Consider the following 23146-nt stretch of genomic DNA (forward strand, 5'->3'; position numbering starts at 1 on the left):
AAATGGCCGCTTTGGCCATTGGAGTCTATGGCATTGAAGTCCCTCCCCTCCCCAAACCCCACCCTCCTAGGACCTGGCAACCCTACCTCCAACCCAAGGAACATTCTTCCAATGTATGAGGAGTGACTAGGGTTTGGGGAAGGGAGGGACTTCAATGCCAAAGAGTCCAATGGCCAAAGTGGCCATTTTCTCCACGTTATCTGATCTGTCGGCTGGAGATCAGTTGTAATAGCAAGAGATCTCCAGCTAGTACCTGGAGGTTGACAACCCTATAAGGTGTGTACATTGGAGCCGAAAAGACACTTCCTATTACAGTCTTTCCCAGACTATATTAATGTCACAAGCTGTCAGCTATTAATTGTTCGGCCTATTTTTACCACCACCAAGATGATGGCTAAGAAAACCCCTTACGTTTTAAAAGCTAATCCCCATTCTCTTTCTCATTTGCTTCTGACAAACAAATAAACAGGAGACTGGAAGAATAAGCAAATTTGTTTTCTTTTCTTCCAAATGTATATTTCCACGACAACAAGAATCCTGGGGCTGATCTTTGCCCATATCTGTTGGTACAATCAGGACTCAGCTAACTTCCATAACAGTTCTTCATCAATACGGTTAGCACTTTTTTCCTTTTCATTATTGTGCAGAAAAAGGCTTATTTAATGCTTATTCATATTCAAATGAAAAAGCGTTGATACATTTTGGTTACACCATTAAAAAAAACTGGGGTGATGGTAGTTACAAAAAGGCAATGATATATTAAATATTGTACATTAAATATGTGGATTCTAGACCAAGCTATTGGCAGAGGGGGAGAAGTGAACCTGGAATAGGGTTGCCAGCTCTGGATGGGGAAACACCTGGAGATTTTGAAGGTGGAGCCTAAGGAAGGTAGGGTTTGAGGAGGGGAGGGACTTCAGGGGGTATAATGCCATAGAGTCCACCTTCCAAAGCGGCCATTTTATCCTGGTGAACTGATCTTTATCGGCTGGAGATAATTTGTAATAGCGGGAGATCTCCAGCCACCAACTGGAGGTTGGCAACCCTAACCCAGAACCACCCAATCCATGTTGCAGAGAATGCTAAAAAAAATCCCTTTTAATGCAAAATGTTTCCTTTGCTTCAGTGGATGGTTTTTGTTTTTTCCTCTTTCTTTCTCTCTTCTTTCTTCTTTCTTTACTTTCCAGTCCTGGAAACAATCTGAATGGCCTTGATCCACTCTGTACGCTCGGCAGAAGTAGCCGCTTGCAGCAGGTAGTGAACCTCATTGGCGGTAATGATTTCGAACAGGTTTCCTTCCACTTCGTTTTTCTTTCCTAAGAGTGAAATGGGGGGGAAACAAGAGTAAGTGAGCGAAAGAAATACTGCTGGGAGGGGAAATACAGCTGGGAGGGCAACTAAGATGGTGAGGGGTCTGGAAACCAAGTCCTATGAGGAAAGGTTGAAGGAGATGGGAATGTTTAGCATGGAGAGGAGAAGACTGAGAGGTGATATGATAACCATCTTCAAGTACTTGAAGGGCTGTCATACAGAGGAGGGTGCCGAATTGTTTTCTGTTGCCCCAGAAGGTCAGACCAGAACCAACGGGTTGAAATTAAATCCAAACAGTTTCCGTCTAGACATAAGGAAGAATTTTCTAACAGTTACAGCAGTTCTTCAGTGGAACAGGCTTCCTCGGGAGGTGGTAAGCTCTCCTTCCCTGGAGGTTTTTAAGCAGAGGCTAGATGGCCATCTGTCAGCAATGCTGATTCTATGACCTGAGGCAGTTCATGAGAGGGAGGGCATCTTGGCCATCTTCAGGGCATGGAGTAGGGGTCACTGGGGTGTGTAGGGGGGAGGTAGTTGTGAAATTCCTGCATTGTGCAGGGGGTTGGACGAGATGACCCTGGTGGTCCCTTCCAACTCTATGATTCTATGATTCTAATCCAATTCTTTGGTTTTTGCAACAGAGAATTCTTCTAATTTTGACAGAATGGTTCCAAGCTGAGGCTGAAATCCCATTTCCATCTATTGGGGGGGGATCAAATCTACCTGACATAAAAGCCTCTCTTTCACCTGAACTTCAGAAGAGTAACTGATGGCAACGCAGTAAATTTGGGTTGCCAATTCTAGGTTGGGAAATACCTGGCAATGTTGAGGGTGGAGCCTAGGGTTGCTAACCTCCAGGTGGTGGCTGGAGGTCTCCTGCTAGTACAACTGATCTTCAGCCGATAGAAATCAGTTCACCTGGAGAAAATGGCCGCTTTGGCAATTGGACTCTATGGCACTGAAGTCCCTCCCCAAACCCCGCCTTCCTCAGGCTCTGCCCCCCAAACCTCCCACTGGTGGCGAAGGGGGACCTGGCAAACTTAGTGGAGCCTGGGAAGGGCAAGGGTTGGAGAGGGGAGGGAGTTCAGTGGGGTATAATGCCATAGAGTCCACCCTCCAAAGCAGCCATTTTCTTCAGGGGAATTATCTTGGTTGACAGTTGGGATTCTGAGGTATCTCCAGGCCCCACCTGGAGGTTGGCAACATGACATATAAAAGGGAGTTGTAATTTTGAGATAACTCCAGCCCCACTTGGAAGCTGGAAACCCTAAATGAGATAGGAAGATGCCAATTTATATGCAGGCTTGGTTGAAATGGTGTTGGAAGCCCCAGTTCTGCTATCAACAGTTTGAGCACTTGGCTTGGTTAGAATCATAGAGTTGGAATACACCACCAGGGTCATCTAGTCCAACCCCCTGCACAATACAGGAAATTTACAACTATCTTCCCTCACAACCCCAATGACCCCTACTGCATGCCCAGAAGATGGCCAAAAAAAATTCCTCCAGGATCCCTGACCAATCTGGCTTCCTGGCTGTCTTCCTTCCAGCTATGAATGAATGAATGAATGAATGAATGGTACTGAATAAATACTTCCAACTGAGTCAACATGCATTAGGAGCATAACAGCCTGCCTGCTCCTCCTTACCATTTGGGTTGTCTTCAACTGCGGTCACCACACAACCTCTCAAGTGAATGGCGCCCAGTGGTTCTTCTCCCTGAAAGGGGTTTGAAGCAAAACCATTGTTACTTTGGTCAGCAACTCATCTCTGCAGACATTTCAGCTGTGTGTGTTAAGTGCCGTCAAGTCGCTTCCGACTCACAGCAACCCTAGGAATCGATGTCCTCCCAAACGTCCCGTCATTAAGAACCTTGCTCAGGTCTTGCCAGCTGAGGGCCATGGCTTCCTTGATGGAATCAACCCATCTCATGTTGGGTCTTCCTCTTTTCCTGCTACTTTCCTGCCATTTCAGTTAGCAGGAAGCTATACTAGCTGTGTGTGTATGTGTGTGAGTGTTGATGCAGTCTGTGGAGAAATTTGTGAAGAAAAGCTGAAGAGACTTTGGAGTTCTGTAGCTGTGTAGAAAAGCAATGAAGGAAGACAAGATCTGATGGATATCTAGATATGACTTGTCAGCTTCTGTTTGAATAGCAGTATTTACAACTGCAACATCTGTTGGTATATAAGTACGGTAGGGTTGCCAGCTCCAGCTTGGGAAATACCTAGAGAGTTTGGGGGTTGAGCCTCAGGAGGGTGGGGTTTGGTTAGGGGAGGGACTTCAGTGGGATATAATGTTGAAATGCACTCGAATATGCAGTTCTTAAGGAACCGCTTATCCAGAGAAGAGATGCCAACTCGGTGTGGTTTGCCCTATTAGAGATGCCTTTCCAAATCCCTGCTGAAAGCAGCTGCATTTCTAATTGGCTTTTCATGAAAGGTTTCTGGATAAAGATTTCTGGCTTTCACCCCGGCAGGATCGTAGTAGTGGAGGTACGCAGGATCCTCCCTCAGCACAAACTTCCGCACTTTCCAGTTCTTCCTCCGGTGTCCCTAAATAAACAGAACATATTGATGGTTTCGATTTCCCACTTCATAGAGGCAAGGGCAAAACGACATCTTTCCTTTCCTTTCCCCCTTAGAAGCTCCTTGATTCATAAATCTTGAGCAATCTATTGTTTAAGGGATAGAAGGACTGAGAAAAACTTTGTCACTGCCAATGTAACCTTAGGATCGCTGCCGCTTAATAAATAAGGTATTAGTTCAGACACAGTTAAATAAGATCATAAGAAAAGCCATGATGGATCAGACCAGGGCCTATAAAGTCCAGAAGTCTGCTCACACCATGGCCAGTAGGATTGCCACGTCCCTCTTCACAATCGGTGGGAGGTTTTGGGGCGGAGCCTGAGGAAGGTGGGGTTTGGGGAAGGGAGGGACTTCAATGCCATAGAGTTCAATTGCCAAGGTGGCCATTTCCTCCAGGGGAACTGATCTCTATCAGCTGGAGATCAGTTGTAATACCGGGAGATCTCCAGCTATTACCCGGAGGTTGGCAACCCTAGTGGCCAACCAGGTGCCTCTAGGAAGCCCTCAAACAAGATGACTGCAGCAGCATTGTCCTGCCTGTGTTCCACAGCACCTAATATAATAGGCATGCTCCTCTGACCCTGGAGGGAATAGGTATGCATCATGACTCGTATCCATTTTGACTAGTAGCCATGGATAGCCCTCTCCTCCATGAACCTGTCCACTCCCCTCTTCAAGCCTTCCAAGTTGGCAGCCATCACCACATCCTAGGGCAGGGAGTTCCACAATTTAACTATGCATTGTGTGAAGAAATACTTCCTTTTATCAGTTTTGAATCTCTCTCCCTCCAGCTTCAGCAGATGACCCCGCGTTCTATTATTATGAGAGAGGGAGAGAAGCTTCTCCCTGTCCACTCTCTCCATACCATGCATAATGGCTCAATTATGGCTCGATTATATATTCCCCCACCCTGCCAGGGTCTGGAAAGCTGGCTTTTTGTAGAGTCTTGACTGTGCTGAGGCAGACAGGCAGCCCCCAAACATGCAGTAGAAGTGCTGAGTCTGGTTGTGGTAAGGATGAAGCCCAGCCAGCAGACTTTCTCTACCTTTTAAGGAGAATCAAACCCACTTACAGTCTCCTTCCCCTTCCCACAACAGACACCCTGTGAGGTAGGTGGGGCTTAGACAGTTCGGAGAGAGCTGTGACTAGCCCAAGGTCACCCAGCAGGCTGCATGTGGAGGAGTGGAGAATCAAACCCGGTTCTCCAGATTAGAATCCGCCAATCTTAACCACTACACCATGCTGGTGTTTCACCTCTGAGCCATGGCCCCTCCCAGAACAGTAAGATAGCTCTTACTTTTGTATGGCTTCGTTTCAGTGCTAACAGAGCCAAAGAGGTATATGCTGACCTGCTTCAGTAGACATCCTTGCTTGACCACGGTGCCTCTGAACTCTTCAATGAAGACTGTGTCGTCGTCGCTGGAATTCCCTTCACAGAAGAACCCACTGTCTGCCTGTTTGAACAGAGGGAAGAAGTTGTGGTTAGTAGTCTAAAGGGATCCTCTACATTCAGGGAACATAAAGGGGGCCTTTAAATCCCAGTGCCAGGAGGGAACATCAGGGGAAGGCTTCGGCCTTTATTCCCTATTGTTAGGGTTGCCAACCTCCAGGTACTAGCTGGAGACCTCCCGCTATTACAACTGATCTCCAGTCGATTGAGATCCGTTCCCCTGGAGAAAATGGCCGCTTTGGCCATTGGACTCTATGGCATTGAAGTCCCTCCCCTCCCCAAGCCCCACCCTCCTCAGGCTCCGCCCCAATAACCTCCCGCCGGTGGCGAAGAGGGACCTGGAAATCCTACCTATTGTTGGCCCTCCAGAGGAACTGGTTGGCCACTGTATGAGACAGGATGCTGGACTAGGTGGACCCCTGGTCCAATCCAGCAGGGCTCTTCTGATGTTCTTATGGAGGCCTCAGCCTCTCTGCCCTGTTTGTTGGCCCTCCAGAGCAACCAGTTGGCCAGTGTGTGAGACAAGGTGTTGGACTGGATGGTCTGATCAAGGCCGGGGTCTTTTAATGTTTTTAAGTGCTTCTTGCAGATGTTTGGCCTGTGGATCTAGACTGGCAAGTATTCCAGTGGCTGTGAGACTTCCCAAAAATTGAATTATCGTACCAAAATGGGGAACAAGCCACTGCCGGCCGGCAGACTCAGCTCTCTCCTCCTCTGCATAGCGCCTTCAGGCTTACTTTATCATGCACGTCTGCCTTCCTTGAAAAGGGCAAAGGACTCTGTAACCACTAGGGTTGCCAGCTTCAGGTTGGGAAATCCCTGGAGATTTTGGGGGCAGAGCCTGGGGAGGGTGGGGTTTGGAGAGGGGAGGGACTTCAGTGCCATAGAGTCCAATGGCCAAAGCGGCCATTTTCTCCAGGGGAACTGATCTCTATCAGCTGGAGATCAGTTGTAATAGTGGGAGATCTCCAGCTAGTACCTGGAGGATGGCAACCCTATCCCCAGTGTGAACAATAGCAGCTCAGGCACAGTTCTTTTCTTAGCACATACCTTCGAGGAAAACTTTCTTTAAAAAAAAAAACTTTCACTTCATGCCGTGCAATCAGTGTCTGCAACAAGCAACCCTCGTAGTTCGTACCCTTCCAGGAAATCGTATCACCGGCCACGGACATGGTGAGTGTCTCATCTAGACGTAGCCCTCCTCTGAATTTATTCAGGAATGAGTCAGCGGGCAGAGCCAGAGTTTTACATGTGCACTTGATGACCTAGCGAATGCATGCAAACCAAAGGAGGCTCTAGTCTCTAGCATGTATATTTCAGCATGCAAACAGAACAACTGCAGAAGGCTATATTGCCTCCGCTTATATTTTCAGAAAGCCTGTGAAAGGGGTTTGCCTCATGTACATGGTTAACCACCTAGGGCCAAAAAAACCCACAATGCCCCGCCCTCAAAAGAGCGACGTGTGACCAGAATACATTTACTGATGAACACAAGACCCTTTCCCAAGCAGCGGCTAACCAAAACTTGCTCCATGGCCCTTGACTCATAGGCACTCTCTTTCCTGAAGTCGCTGCTAAGTCATGCTTCTTCAGAAGAGCCGTTTGATCAAATGTCTGTGTGAAGTGCCACCAAGTCGCAGCCGAAGCCAACTGCCACTTTCCTCAGAGGACTTGGTCTCCAGACCCCTCACCATCTTTGTTGCCCTCCTCTGGACACGTTCCAGCTTGTCTACATCCTTCTTAAATTGCCGTGCCCAAAACTGAACACAGTACTCTAAATGAGGTCTGATCAGAGCAGAGGAAAGCAATACCATCATTGAGATTGAGGAGCCCTGCTCTATAGAAGATGCTCTGGTGGTCATATTAAAAAAAAAAAACCACCATGTGGTTTGCCTGCCTATACCTACTTCTTGACAATTCCTCGCCTCTCTAGAGCCTTCTTTCTAGCTAGATTAAATGCTAACCCTTCTATGGTGACGCAAGGCAGAATTTTGAATTTACCGTACTCAGAAAGGAGCTGTCTGTGCTCTTCTGGCTCCATCGACTCATTAGCTCATGTGCTCTTGGAATGTCATTCCTATGAGGACCTTAGAGCACGATATCTCTCTCCTCTTTTAATACATAAAGCCAATGCTTCTGTGACTGATATAACGCCTCTTTTACTAAGTGATCGGGATCCCAAGGCTACATTAGCAGTGACAAAATTTATCTCAGTCCTTATTTCCCTCAAACATTAGATTAAAAACTATGCTGCTCAAGATCAGTGGATCAAGGAGAGAGGGAGAAAGGGATGGAAAGGAAAACCCCACAACGTTCACATACAAAGTAATAAAAGGCGTCCTGATGGTCCAGGAAGGAGGTTTCTGCCAGCCCTTCAGCCGCATTCTTGGATGCATCTCCAGCGGGTTGAAAATAACCTTCGTTCAAGAGGGCAGACGCCAGCAGTAGACCCTCTTGGCGGTTTCGGATGGAGTTGTTTGACAATAGCCAGTCAATGACACAGCTGCCTAGTGGGAGCCGAGGACAGAGATGAGGCATGAAACACGGAAATACGCTACGGTTGCCAGCTGTGGGTTGAGAAATACCTGGAGATTTTGGGGGCCGAGTCTGGGGTGGGCGGGGTTTGGGGAGGGGCTTCAATGCCATAGAGTTCAATGGCCAAAGCAGCCATTTTTGTCTTAATCAGCATATTTAATTTTAGTTTGTTTTTGTGAACATGGCAGGGAGAGACTCTGGAGGGCTTTAAAGATGTTTTGCTCTTCTTATCGAATGACCTGCCTTTCTTTAGGGTTTATGTATTTATTTTCAATTTATACCCTGCCCTCTGTCCCCGGCTGATAGATATATCATCAATCAGCCACGTGTTATTTCCCTATTCTAAATCTTAATGGATGTATAAAATTACATCTTTATGGTGAGAAGAGTTGTATAAATAAGAAATCTCTCCCCCCACCCCACCCAAAATAGGTTTGCCAGCTCCAGGTTGGGAAATACCTGGAGATTTGGGGGATGGAGCCTGAGGAGGGCGGGGTTTGGGGAGGGGAAGGACTTCAATGCTATGGAGTCCAATTTCCAAAGCGGCCATTTTTTCCAGGGAAAACTGATCTCTATCGGCTGGAGATCAGTTGTAATAGCGGGAGATCTCCAGCCACCACCTGGAGGTTAAACTGAGACAAAAGTTGCACACGTACTAATATAGTCAGGCTGTGAGAAAGAATAGTACAAGGCTCTCAGCTTACTGCAAAAACATACATTAAATAGTGAAACAGTGAACGTGCAAACATACATCAAAGGAAACTTATCAAAAACTAAGACTGACAAATTATAGAAAACAAAGTAGTGAAGGCTACGACAGTATCAACAAGCTACTATATACAAAAGATAAGAAATTTATAGTTGGTCTCGTAAGACTCCAGTAAATTCCATCTACGCTTTATTCCCACAGGAAACGGGAAAGATGACAGACGTCAGAAGGAGTTGGAACGCCGTCCGGATGCTTTGCGTTTTCACTGCTCCTCGGGCAGCTTCATCAGCTCTCCATTTAACAGGAGTCAAAGCTCCTTAAGAATGAAATAGACTTCTAATAATACTGGTGCTTTTTCAGCGCCCGACGGGCTGCTCCGCTCTAGACTGCTTAGCAGTTTTCACTGTTTCACTATTTAATATATGTTTTTGCAGTAAGCTGAGAGCCTTGCACTATTCTTTCTCACAACCACCTGGAGGTTGGCAACCCTACCCCCAAAAGAAACACACAACATGAAAAGCTATTCATATGAATAAGGGCTCTCTACCTGTGAAGCAGTGGTTGAAAATTTTCTTGTCTTTTTCCAGTTTCATTTCTCTGATTCCTTTGTCTGGGTCCTTCATTGAGAGATACAAAGTGCTGTGCGGGGAAAGAAGCATGGGATAATTGGAGAAGCACGTTAAGTTGCAGTGTAATTACTGGTAAGTCTTTTTGTCCTCAAATAAAATGCAAAGACGACCTACTGATCTCCCTGTGGAAGGAAATACAGAGTCTCATATTTATATTATGCACAGAATTATAAGGGACTGTTGAATTTTGTATTTTGTGAAGCTTACTTTGCATTTTGTATGTTGTGGTACTTACCTGGGTGGCTGCGTGCGTTTCAGCTGTAAGTCGGTCATGCTGTATATGTCTTATGTGTTATTGTTCATGGTTGATATTGTGATATGTCGATAAATCGCTGTACTTTAGACAAATATATATGGTTGTATTAATTTTGGAGAGATGGTCTGTATATAGCACATACAGCTGTGAGTTGTACATTGGTCAGCTTGCTGTGTCAAACCGCCAGGCAACCCCTACCTCCCCACCTTCAACTTGCATTTTGAACACTGTGGGTGGAACATTACTTTGGCGAGGTGTTTTGGGAAGAGAAAGGGCTAACACAGACACTTAACGGCTTCTCCCTTTTAAATTTCTGCAGCTTCCCTCCAACAGAAAGTTCCAATAAAGAGCTGTTTTATGCGTATTTGTGCATTACGGTATTTTCTATGGGGGAGCTCCATCTAATTGTTAATACTTTTGAAATGATTGTTTTAGGATGCTAGAGCATGTTTATATAGTCCAACGATGGACTTCTGCTGGAACCAAGTTAAAAGACCTTTTCCTCAACATACCCCAAGTTGATGGATGAAGGCAGCTTGATAGACTTCCGAGTAGATTTCCTGGAAAACCTTTTGCCTCCCTCAATGCATTTAATGGCTTTCCTGATGTCTTTCACCCAGGCATCTCTTTCCTCGAGGTGAGAGGCTTGGAAGAAGTGGTCCTGCTGTTTGGTGGTGGTGAGCTTGACAACAAACTAGAATAGATTTTGTCAAGGTTAATGCCTATCCATTGCATGAATAGCGATACATTTTGGAGGACAATTCATGCCAACAAACAGCAAACTGCCATGTCCAAAACAACCTGCTAAAAAGGGCAAGCGTCGGAACAGGCCCTGACCTGGATGGCCCAGGCTAGCGTTATCTCGTCAGATCTCGAAAGCTAAGCAGGGTCTGCCCTGGTCAGTACTTGGATGGGAGCCCACCAAGGAAGTGGATCCTAGAGATTTCTCTCCAGGATCAGATGGGCATGCCTATTATATTATATCAGATGCTTTGGAGCACAGGCAGGAGAATGCTGCGGCAACTGTCTTGCTTTTGGGCTTCCCAGAGGCACCTGTTTGGCCACTGTGTGAACAGACTGCTGGACTTGATGGGCCTGGGTCTGATCCAGCAGGGCTTTTCTTATGTTCATAAGTCCAGGGTCGCTACACAGAGGCAGGCAATGGCAAACCACCTTGGTCTGTCAACCCTGACCTGGATGGGCCAGGCTAGCCCAATCTTATCAGCAGGGTCGGCTCCAGTTAGTACTTGAATGGGAGACCACCAAGGAAGTCCAGGGTCACTACACAGAGGCAGGCAATAGCCAACCACTTCTGTCTTTGCCCTCACCTGGATGGACCAGGCTAGCCTGATCTCATCAGACCTCAGAAGCTAAGATGGGTTGGCCCCATTAAATACTTGGATAGGAGACCCATGAAGGAAGTCCAGGGTCACTGTACAGAATAAGGCAACGGTGAACCACCTCTGCTTGTCTTTTGCCCTGACCTGGATGGCCCAGGCTAGCCAATCTTGTTAGATCTCAGAAGATAAGCAGGATTGGCCCCGGTTAGGACTTGGATGGGAGACCACCAAGGAAATCTAGGGTTGATACACAGAGGCAGGCAATGGTCTCATTAAGTCAGCTGTGACTTGATGGCACTTTACACACACACCGTGGGAACAGACAGTAAAAGCACTGTCTTCAACTGGGTTAGACCTTTCTATGTCCATTGAAGCCCATGGGCACAAATCCACATAGTTCTCACAAGAACGATAATGCATTTACTGAACTCGAAGGGGCTCGATCACAACCGTAGCTCAGCCAGACATCTTGGTCAATTTTAACTCAGTTAGTTTTAGGGGTGCTGGAACTAGGGTTGCCAGTACGGTTGCCAGGTCCCTCTTTGCCACCGGAGGGAGATTTTTTTTGGGAGGAGCCTGAGGAGGGCGGGGTTTGAGGAGGGAAGGGACTTCAGTGCCAGAGTCCAATGGCCAAAGTGTCCATTTTCTCCAGGGGAACTGATCTCTATCAGCTGGAGATCAGTTGTAATAGCGGGAGATCTTCTGCTACTACCTGGAGGTTAAGCAAAAAAGGGGTTTTGATATAACAAGCTCACAAGCCACAAATAATAAGAATTAGCAGTGTCTATGTCAATTTGAATTATATTATGTAAGCAACATACAACATCACAAGCCATGCATCAAAAAGCATATTACAGCATATGGTTAAATAATATGGTACAAATGTCTCCACAACACAATATAGAACCAGTGTACAATGTAAGGTGAAAGTCCCAAGAAGTACAACTTTCACCTTGTACACTGGTTCTGTATTGTGTTGTGGAGACATTTGTACCTTATTATTTAACCACATGCTGTAATATTCTTTTTGATGCATGGCTTGTGATGTTGTATGTTACTTACATAATATAATTTAAATTGACAGACACTGCTAATTCTTATTATTTGTGGCTTGTGTGCTTGTTATATCAAAACCCCTTTTTTGCTTAGCTTAATAACAGCGCACGCTCTTTAATTACTACTACCTGGAGGTTGGCAACCCTAAGCCTTATGAGGGCAGGGTTTGGGGAGGGGAGGGTTTTCAATGCCATAGAGTCCAACTGACAAAGCTGCCATTTTCTCCCGGGGAACTGATCTCTATCGGCTGGAGATCAGTTGTAAAAGCAGGAGATCTCCAGCTAGTTCCTGGAGGCTGGCAACCCTAGCTGAAACACCGGCTGTTCCGGTTCACATTCTGCTCGGCTCTCAAGAGGAAAGAAAACCAGGGAGAGAAATAGCTTCCCTGACCATGGACAAACCTAAAAAGAAACATCCAACCAAATAAAAAAAATACTGGTGAAGTTTTGCAGTTCTAAATTGTGGGCTGTGGTATATTTGGGAGGAAAACCCCCAACAACCAGCAATGCATGTTATTATTTCTCATCTCACTTTAACTGTGAAGCGCACAGAGCTTATTTTGTCTGAGTGTGAAAACCAGTGGTGTGTGTGCGCTGAGTCATTTGTGTTTGAATTGGAGGTGTGGTTTGAACATGATGTGAGCTGGTTTTCAAGAAGCAGGGTGGGATTTTCACCATCTGCCTGAATGGTGTTTGCGGGAGGAGGGGAACCCCCGTGTCCTTTCAAGCCCTGCAATCTGTAGGGTTGCCAGCCTCCAGGTGGTGGCTGGAGATCTCCCACTATTACAACTCCAGCCGATCGAGATCATCAATTCCCCTGGAGAAAATTGCCGCTTTGGCCATTGGAGTCTATGGCATTGAAGTCCCTCCCCTCCCCAAGCCCTGCCCTCCTCAAGCTGCACCCCAAAAATCTCCAGGTATTTCCCAACCCGCCCTGACCTGGATGGCCCAGGCTAGCCTGATCTCATCAGATCTCAGAAGCTAAGCAGGGTCAGCCCTGGTTAGTATTTGGATGGGAGACCACCAAGGAAGACCAGGGTTGCTGTGCAGAGGAAGGCACTGGCAAACCACCTCTGTTAGTCTCTTGCCATGAAAACCCCAAAAGGGGTCACCATAAGTCAGCTGCAACTTGACGGCACTTTACACACACACACATTTCCCAACCCGGAGCTGGCAACCCTAGCTCTCTGGCATCTGCCAGATCTGACCCCAAGGTCCCCCCTTGTAAATTAGAATTTACCCATTCCATATGCTGTAGTACCCAGCCACTAACAATTACGTTAGGGTTGCCAAGTCCCTCTTCGCCACCCGTGGGAGGTTTTTGGGCGGAGCCTGAGGAGGGCGGGGTTTGGGGAGGGGAGGGACTTCAATGCCATAGAGTCCAATTGCCAAAGCAGCCATTTTCTCCAGGGGAACTGATGATCTCGATCAGCTGGAGATTAGTTGTAATAGTGGGAAATCTCCAGCTACTACTGGAGGTTGGCAACCCTACAGAGTGCAGGGCTTGAAAGGACACGGGGGTTCCCCCCTCCTGCAAAAGCCATTCAGGCAGATGGTGAAAATCCCACCCTGCTTTTTGAAAATCAGCTCACATCATGTTCAAACCACACCTCCAATTCAAACACAAATATATTCCTTTGGCATATTCAGGAAACCGCATATATACTTACCATTCTCTTTCCAAAATCCTGGCAAGGGCTCGTGAGGGCACTTCCCTTCAGGGGGATCATTCCTTTTGGACTGTTGTCTGTCTTCTTCTTGAAGTATTCGATTCCATCTTCCGAGAGGACCACCCACATCGGTTTCCAGGTGTTGAACATGCTACCCTAGTTTCAAGCCAATGAAAATAACGTTATTTGCTTGGCCTGTTGTGGCAGTCTGGAGGAGAGAATTTTCACGTCAGCCAAAGTCAGCAATGAGTAACGACAGCTACTATACTCATGGATCTGTGTTTGCTTCAATCCCATGAGAGCTAAGAAAAAGTACAGAATCTGGTACTGGATGTAGAAATCAGATATGTGACCCCCTCCAGCATTCATTTTTTAATAAACTATTCTACTTTGTTTTATTTGACCACCAGTGTGATTAATGGTTAGAGCAGGGGTGTCAAACATAAGGCCTGAGGGCCGGATCTGGTCCCTTGAGAGTTCTTATCTGGCCCGTGAGCCAGCCGAGGCAGCCACCACCACCACCCCACTCTCGATCTGGCCCAGCAAGGCATGGCCCGGCCCGACCAAACGGCATTTATGTCATATCCGGCCCTTGAAACAAATGAGTTTGACACCCCTGGGTTAGAGTGTTGAACGAGGATCTGGGAGACCCAGGTTCGAATCCCCATTCGGCCATGGAAACTTGCTGGGTGACTTTGGGCCACTAGCCAACCTAGGGCCAGGGTGGGCCATCGAGATCAGGGTGTGGGTGGTTTGCCACTGCCTGCCAATCACCACCACAACTGCAGCCCTGTATTTGAGATGATGGTTCTGTTGGCTTGCCAGGCCCCGTAGCTCCACCAGCAGGAGCTTTGTGGGGCTGCGGCTGCAGCGCGTGATGTGTGTGCATGCCTGGCGCGGCGCACGCACACCCCACATGGTTTACCTGGAAGCGACGCGGACACTCTAGCGATCTCGGCAGAAACTCTATGGTTTCCATAGAGTTTGAGCCGAGGTTGCCAGAGCGTCTGTGTCGCTTCCAGGTGAACCTGAAAGTGACGCATGCACAGCGTGCGCGCATATGTAAGCGCACTGCCCGCAGGCCCTCAGCTGGTCGGTGGGCGGCCTGGTGGATTGGTGGGATTTTACCTGCCACCACCGGGCACTTGGCAACCCTATATCTGGGTTTCTAAAGCAAGCAGCAAAGTTTCCCACAGGCTAAGCCCCTGACACCTCCCCTCTTGCAAACTAAGAACTGGAGAAAGGAAACCACAAGATACAACCCCTGTGATCATGATTAATATGCGTACCCACCCTTTGTGGGTGAAGAACGACCACACATTTCCTTTCAGTGAATGGAATGCCCCTTAATACAAGTTTTTTATATATATTAGTGACTTAGGAAATACACATACTATGAATTCAGGATGCTTAAACGGCCGCTGGTTCAGCTCACAGTCTGTTCACTAGTTACAGAGGCCCATTTAAGCTGTTTGCAAACAGTTTGCGTCAGTTCGTTGGGTTACTTTTCACGTATTTGGACAATACAATGCAGTGGAATCAGCAGAGTCTTAGAGTTGCCAGATCTCCAGGAGGGGCCTGGAGTTCTCCTGGAATGACAACTGACCTCTAGACTACAGAGATCAATCAGTTCCCTTGAAAATGTGTTACTGACCCAAAGTCACTCAGCAAGCTTTCATGGTGGCGGGGTGGGGGGGATTTGAATGTGGAACTCCCAGATCCTAATCTGACACTCTGATCACTTCACCACACTGGCTGTGAACCCCTGTCTGAGGTGGACTACAGAAAGGTAAACCGATTGGAAGTTTGCAGCTGCCAGACACAGTGATTTTGCCTTTGGGACATAAGAACATAAGAACGGCCCTGCTGGATCAGACCAAGGCCCATCAAGTCCCCTCCACCATTGGGCACTGTGGTGGGGGGATGGGTTTTGGATTCAGGGCACGATGAGGCTTATAGAGTGATTTGAATATTGTATTAGTCGATAAATTGTGCGCTGAACATGTAATTTTTTTCTTTTTATGTATATGTATTTTATAATTTTTTTTCTTTTTTTGTGTTTATTATAAAAATAAAAAAATTATTTTAAAAAAAAAGGCCCATCAAGGCCAGCAGTCCGTTCACACAGTGGCCAACCAGGTGCCTCTAGGAAGCCCACAAGCAAGACGACTGCAGCAGCATTATTCTGCCTGTGTTACACAGCACCTAATATAACAGGCATGCTCCTCTGATCCTGGAGAGAATAGGGATGCATAGTGACCAGTATCCATTTTGACTAGGTGTGAAATTTGCAGCATCCCTGCTATGAATGACCTCTCCTCTAATTTGAAGTTACACAAGACAGCCCATGACTAATGTAGTGATAACACCCACACTAACATGGGCTACAGGGTCTGTCACCATTGGGTATTCCCCAAGAGAGGATTTTGTAATTCTACAAAGGGACTTTTCCTTAAGTACTATTGCCAAATGCAGATATTTTACAGCGAATGTTGGGTACAACGATATTGAAACTGAATGCTGTTTTCTACATTAACGCATCTGCCTTGAAATCTCTTCAGAATTACTTGAAGGATTCTAACTTTTGACTCTAACGGGTTCATGTCCTGCCTCTGAAAAAGACATATGCTCCATGCTCCATCTTGGAAAGAAGGAGGAGGAGGAGTTGGTTTTTATATGCCGACTTTCTCTACCACTTAAGGAATAATCAAACTAGCTTACCATCTCCTTCCCTTCCCCTCCCCACAACAGACACCCTGTGAGGTAGATGGGGCTGAGAGAGTTCAGAGAGAACTGAGACTAGCCCAAGGTCACCCAGCTGGCTTCATGTGGAGGGGTGGGGAAACCAGTCCAGTTCACCAGGCCTCCAACTTGGAAGGCTTTAATAGGGGAGTGGACATGTTCATGAAGGAGAGGGCTATCCATGGCTACTAGTAAAAATGGATACTAGTCATGATGCTTCCCTATCCTCTCCAGGATCAGAGGAGCAGGCCTGTTATATTAGGTGCTGTGGAACACAGGCAGCACAATGCTACAGTTGTCTTGTTTGTGGGCTTCCTAGAGGCACCTGGTTGGCCACTGTGGGAACAGACTGCTGGACTTGATGGGCCTGGGTCTGATCCAGCAGGGCTTTTCTTATGTTCTTATTAGCCTCCTCCCCTCATGAGGAGGAGTGAGGAATCAAACCCGGTTCTCCAGACTAGAGTCCGCTGATCTTAACCACTACACCACACTGGCTCTCAGATGCATGCTCTGACTCTGAGGTGACTGGTGTCATAATAACACAAGAAAGGCAGTGCTGGATCAGACCAAGGTCCATCAAGTCCAGCAGTCCGTTCACACGGTGGCCAACCATGTGCTTCTAGGAAGCCCACAAGCAAGGCGACTGCAGCAGCATTACCCTGCCTGTGTTCCAAAGCACCTAACAGAATAGGCCTGTTCCTCTGATCCTGGAGAGAATAGGTATGCATCATGACTAGTATTCATTTTGACTAGTAGCCATCGATAGCCCTCTCCTCCATAACATAACAGACTAACATAAGGAAAGCCATGCTGGATCAGACCAAGGCCCATCAAGCCCAGCAGTCTGTTCACACAGTGGCCAACCAGGTGCCTCTAGGAAGCCCCCAAACAAGACGCCTGCAGCAGCACCATCCTGCCTGTGTTCCACAGCACCTAATATAATAGGCGTTCTCCTCTGTGCTTAATGAAGCTAGGGCACATTTTTGCAGAGGATAGGCAAAGTATGCGCTCTAGAATTCATAAGATCATGGAGAGATTGTCCTCATGATTGTCCCATCAATCAAAGATCATTTGGTGGGTACACAAGATGGGGTCTTTTTGGAGGCAGCCCCACATTAATGGAACAAGCCTGCATCGGCAACATTGCACTCTTTTCCTCAGGGTGTCTGGATCCAAACACTTTTTGCACAAGTCTCAACTGACGCGCAGCAAATTCTTTCGCTTGATCACACAGCAAAGCTAAGAAAGGTGACCTGTGAACTATCTTGCTAGATGAATAATACTTTTTCTAGGGGAGGAGAAAATGCAAAAATAGCCTCTCCGCAACTTCCCCATTTATTACTTCTCTTTTCCTCTGAGTCTGTTACACCGCATGCTGGTCCTGTAATGATTTCCCTCAACGGTTCAACATTCAGAACCGGACAGTTGGTGTTCTGCTGGCAAATCAAGGCCAAACCTTTCATTCACCGCACAGAAAAGATCTCCTCACAGCCTTAAGTTCTTCCAACGTATGGACAAATGTGATGTGACCGTCACATAATCAGCTCAATTTATTGTAATTCCCCCATCCCAGAAACTCCCTTCTTTTATGGCAGTTGTCTTACTGACATGTTTTGGTTCCTCAAGCCATATTTAGTCCCTGTTGCGGTCTGAGCATTTCCTGAACACCCGATCAGCACATTCTTGCTTGCATCTATTTCAACCATGTTGTGTTTTTTAATCATCCTGGTTCTCACTAAGGCAGTTGATTTGCTTTCATTTGAATTTCGTTATCCAGCGTCATCGGTGCCATGACCCAGAACCCTGAACTTCTCATTCTGTGGGAATAAAACGATCCATGCATATATGTGGATCTTTCATTGACACATCTGTAGGGTTGCCAACCTCTAGGTACTAGCTGGAGATCTCCTGCTATTACCACTGATCTCCAGCCAATAGAGATCAGTTCACCTGGAGAAAATGGCCACTTTGGCAATTGGACTCTATGGCATTGAAGTCCCTCCCCTCCCCAAACCCCACCCTCCTCAGGCTCCGCCCCAAAAACATCCCGCCGGTGGTGAAGAGGGACCTGGCAACCCTACACATCTGCAGTACCTTCCAAAACAGAGCCACACCCTTCTGAGCCCATTGACTTGGACTTAGCAGGGAGTAATTTTGTCCTGATCTGAATGGCCCCAGCCTAGCCTGATCTTGTCAGATCTTGGAATCTAAGCAGGGTCACCCCTGGTTGTATTTGGATGGGGGACCACTAAGGAAGTCCAGTCCAGACCACTAAGGAAGTCGCTATGCAGAGGCAGGCAGTGACCACCTCTACTCTGACCAGGAAGGCCCAGGCTAGCTTTATCTCATCAGATCTTGGAAGCTAAACAGGGTCAGCCCCAGTTATTACTCTAATGAGAGACCAACAAGGAAGTCCAGGGTCACTAAGCAGAGGTAGGCAATGGCAAACCACTTCTACTCTGACCTGGATGGCCCAGGCTAGCCCTTTCTCATCAGATCTCAGAAGCTAAGCAGGGTCGGCCCTGGTTAGTACTTGGATGGGAGACCACCAGGAGATCCAGGGTTGCTACACAGAGGCAGGCAATGGCAAACCGCCTCTACTCTGACCTAGAAGGCCCAGATCTTGGAAGCTAGGAAGGGTCAGCCCTGGTACTTAGGGCTGCCAACCCCCAGGTACTTGCTGGAGATCTCCTGCTATTACAACTGATCTCCAGCTGGTAGTGATCAGTTCACCTGGAGAAAATGGCCGCGTTGCCAATTGGCATTGAAGTCCCTCCCCTCCCCAAACCCTGCTCTCCACAGACTCTGCCCCAAAAACCTCCCGCCGGTGGCGAAGAGGGACCTGAGAACCCTACTGGTACTTGGTATTTGGGGCCTGGTACTCAGGTAGGGTTGGCAACCTTGAAATAAAGTATGAAGTATTTTCTCCAGTGTAGTGAATGAAAATGCTTTTTAAGCAAAGTGTTACTCATTCACAGTGTGAAATATGAAAATATTTATGTTGAGACAATCTATGTGTGTGTGTGTAAAGTGCCGTCAAGTCACAGCCGACTTATGGCGACCCCTTTTTGGGGGTTTTCATGGCAAGAGACTAACAGAGGTGGTTTGCCAGTGCCTTCCTCTGCTCAGCAACCCTGGTATTCCTTGGTGGTCTCCCATCCAAATACTAACCAGGGCTGACCGAGACAATCTATAGCATTAGATTATGACAAGCAGGGGACCCACAAAACTCATGGGGGTCCCATTCTTTTTGTTTCCCCACACCCTCGTGTGATGCCCCCATACAGCCACTCCCTTCCATTTTGAGGGGGGTTGGAAAGTCATATGTTTCCTGAAGACCCCCCCATCTTAACCCAGCCCCACTGTCTAAGTTTTTCGGTCCACTGGGAGGGGCCAGGTTCAGAATTACATATAGGATAGCTCCTACTTATGCTGTAGACATATAGAAATATACTTTCAAACTTAGAATCATAGAGTTGGAAGGGACTACCAGGGTCATCTAGTCCAACCCCTTGCACAATGCAAGAAATTCACAACTACCTCCATCCACCCCCCAGTGACCCCTACTCCATGCCCAGAAGATGGCTGAGATGCCCTCCCTCTCATCATCTGCCTAAGGTCATAGAATCAGCATTGCTAACAGATGGCCATCTAGCCTCTGCTTAAAAACCTCCAGGGAAGGAGCCCACCACCTCCCGAGGAAGCCTGTTCCACTGATGAACCTCTCTGACTGTTAGAAAATTCTTCCTAATGTCTAGACAGAAACTCTTTTGATTTAATTTCAACCCGTTGGTTCTGGGCCCTGGTTAGTACTTGGATGGGAGACCTCCAAGGAAGTCCAGGGTTGCTACACAGAGGCAGGCAATGGCGAGGAACCTCTGAACATCTCTAACCACTCTAACTGTTAGAAAATTCTTCCTAATGTCTAGATGGAAACTCTTCTGATTTAATTTCAACCCGTTGGTTCTGGTCTGACCTTCTGGGGCAACAGAAAATAACTTGGCACCCTCCTCTACATGACAGCCCTTCAAGTACTTGAACATGGTTATCATATCCCCTCTCAGTCTTCTCCTCTTCAGGCTAAACATACCTAGCTCCTTCAACCTTTCCTCATAAGACTTACAGGGTTGCCGCACTTGTATTCCCACGTTGTATTAAGAGTTTGAAAACTACTGCTCGCACTTTGTTTGACCCCTTTAGCTGTGAAGACGTCTTCCAACCATTTATAAGCCGTGGTATCCAAAAACCCTTTTAAAGCAATGTTTTTTATAACATTTTCAAACTCTTAATACATCGCTGGGAATACAAAGTGCGGTAACCCCCTTGGTCTCCAGACCCCTCACTTATATTTATATTACTCACTTATATTTAATGTTTATATGTGACTGATTTTGTCTACTATTGATATGCTAAATGAAATCTTCGATATTTTCAGTGTGCTAAAGTTTAACTTGACATTCAAATTTGTTGCTAGCCTAATTATGGCTGTATGGGATTGTTTATGTGAAAGTACTGTACTTTCTTTCCTCTGCTATAAAATCTGGATTTTCTGTCCGCTTCCCCTCCCCACCACTTCACAGATGGCAAAGATTGACACATGTGCTGAAGTTGAAGAGGGTACTGCTTTTCAGATTTTTCACTCTCTTCCTCTTTCACTAATATTAGATATACTCTCAGTTTTGCTTGCAGAAAGCGAAGGCATTTATACTTTGAAATTTCATAAACATGTCAAATAGTACAATGGTGTAGGCTGACTCAGTTATAAATTATGCATACTACGGTAGGTTGTCAAAACAGTCAATCAAATCACATACACATACACATACAATCAAAACAGTAAAATAAATTTAGGATTGATAAGAAAATATTGACTTTATTTCAATATCCCAGCATTTTCCCCATGCTTTTAAATTCCCCCCCAAAAGGTTATACCAAGTATTTCCCTGTTAGAAAAGATAATTCACGCAGCAGGTGTTCAATTGCAGCAAGACTCTGCTTTGGATTTCACTGGAAGGAAGCTTGTTATGTTCTGTGTAAAGACCTCATCCCGCTGGTGGAAGCTTGCAGCTTTTTGACACTCCAATCTCAAGCAAACTATATTTTATATTTATTTGTATTTAACTCATTTATACCCCCTTCCCCCCCAAAAAAAATGGGGCCCAAAGTGACTTACAACTTTTGCCTCCATTTTATTCTCACGACAACCCTGTGAGTTAGGTTAGGCTGAGAGAGTGTGACTAGCCCAAGGTCACCCAGAAAGCTTCCATGGCAGATTAGATATTCGAACTTATATCTCCCAGATCCTAGCCTGATGCTCTAACCACTATGCCACGGTGGACCTTGGGAACTGAGGATTCCATACAGTTTCAGTAAATAATGATTTCCCTCTGGAGTTTTTGGGCAGAGAGTTTTTGGCACATACCTTCTTCACGAGGTACCCTTCCCGTATGCGTCTCGGCTCGCTCTCCGGTTCTTGCTCCATCTTCGTTTTGTCCTCTCTCAGGTCCTACGGAGCCAGATGTTCAAACGCTTCTGACGTGCCAGGGTTTTGCATACTGCCTGGCTACGGCTGCCACTTTCATAAGTTCCCCCGCTTGGTAATCACATGAAAGCAGACCCAGTTTCCCTTCCGGAAGTAGGAAATGGAGAACCAGACGTAAACACTCAGTTAAGGGCTTCTCTGTTCTGAGCCTGCATGATAAAGCCAGCAGTAAAAGAAAGTAAATAGCCATTGTTTGTTCTGGGAGGGGGTGTGTGTCACAAAACAAGATTTTCTTGGTGCATGAGTTAAGGAACGCATATTAAGAACGATTTAACAAGCACTTGGTCAGAGCTATAAGATTCCTGAAATCCCCCTCCCCAAGCTGTATCTAAAGGGGCCGTGGCTCAGTGGCAGAGAATCTGCTTGGCATGCAGAAGGTCCCAGGTTCAATCCCCAGCATCTCCAGTTAAAGGGACTAGGCAAGTAGGCAAGGCAGAAGACCTCTGCCTGAGACCCTGGAGAGCCGCTGCCGGTCTGAGTAGACTATGCTGACTTTGATGGACTAAGGGTCTGATTCAATATAAGGCAGCTTCATGTGTTCATGTGTTCAAATCAGCGAGCTGTAGCTCACAAAAGCTCATACCCTGCCAGAAATTTTGCTAGTCTTTAAGGTGCTACTTGTTTGTGGGCTTCCTAGAGGCACCTGGTTGGCCACTGTGTGAACAGACTGCTGGACTTGATGGGCCTGGGTCTGATCCAGCAGGGCTCTTCTTATGTTCTTATGCTTAGCTTCTGAGATCTGGTGAGATCAGGCTGAAGCTAAAGAAGTGAGCTGTGACTCACAAAAGCTCATCCCCTGCCAGAAATGTTGTTAGTCTTTAAGGTGCTACTGGACTCTTGCTCTTTTCTATTGCTAGTGACAAGCTAACATGGCTACCCATCGTGATCGATCCCTCTCCCCTAAAAACACCCTGAAATCATGGCATAGAAATCTTTTCTTTAAATAAGATTTTATTAATTTTATAAAATACATACAATTCATACACATCACACACCTCAAATATCCACAACAAGGTCCTCCCCAAATAGCTAACTGAGCAGTCCCAATACATTCTATAATAGTTGGTTCTATTCTTCTAATCTAGTCACATATTATATGGCCAAAGTGGCCATTTTCTCCAGGTGAAGTGATCTCTATTAGCTGGGGATCAGTCATAATAGCAGGAGATCTCCAGCTAGTACCTGGAGGTTGGCAACCCTAACTCTGGCATCCTATCCCCCCATTGAAGTCCCTCCCCTCTTCAAACCCCGCCCTCCTCAGGCTCCGCTGAAGGAAAAGATGTTCAATGCTTTTTAAAAAGAGGGTCACACGGGCACCCTTCTGTT

The 23146-nt window shown here is 46.6% G+C and overlaps 1 protein-coding gene across 1 annotated transcript; it reads right to left on the reverse strand.

Annotated features, from left to right (window-relative positions):
* Positions 1–1166: 1166 nt before the first annotated feature.
* PLEK (pleckstrin) lies at positions 1167–21762 on the reverse strand. The gene is made up of 9 exons (XM_056856648.1): positions 21701–21762; positions 13537–13692; positions 9984–10165; positions 9134–9225; positions 7665–7849; positions 5242–5346; positions 3776–3859; positions 2957–3026; positions 1167–1316 (listed from the first exon to the last, which is right to left on the reverse strand). The coding sequence occupies exons 1-9, from the start codon at positions 21758–21760 to the stop codon at positions 1177–1179; spliced, it is 1074 nt and encodes a 357-aa protein (XP_056712626.1). The 5' UTR covers positions 21761–21762; the 3' UTR covers positions 1167–1176.
* Between the last annotated feature and the right edge of the window lie 1384 nt (positions 21763–23146).

The sequence above is a fragment of the Euleptes europaea genome, chromosome 10 (genome assembly GCF_029931775.1).
Source record: "Euleptes europaea isolate rEulEur1 chromosome 10, rEulEur1.hap1, whole genome shotgun sequence".
Classification (NCBI taxonomy): Eukaryota; Metazoa; Chordata; class Lepidosauria; order Squamata; family Sphaerodactylidae; genus Euleptes; species Euleptes europaea.

What these genes read in the sequence shown, in the direction of transcription:
- PLEK (XM_056856648.1), bottom strand. Translation starts at nt 21,760, where the DNA reads ATGGAGCAAGAACCGGAGAGCGAGCCGAGACGCATACGGGAAGGGTAC. An exon ending in ACTACTACGATCCTGCCGGG is followed by an intron (nt 3,027 to 3,775) that starts GTGAAAGCCAGA and finishes AACCCCTTTCAG; the next exon opens with GGAGAAGAACCACTGGGCGC. An exon ending in AGTTGAAGACAACCCAAATG is followed by an intron (nt 1,317 to 2,956) that starts GTAAGGAGGAGC and finishes TTTCACTCTTAG; the next exon opens with GAAAGAAAAACGAAGTGGAA.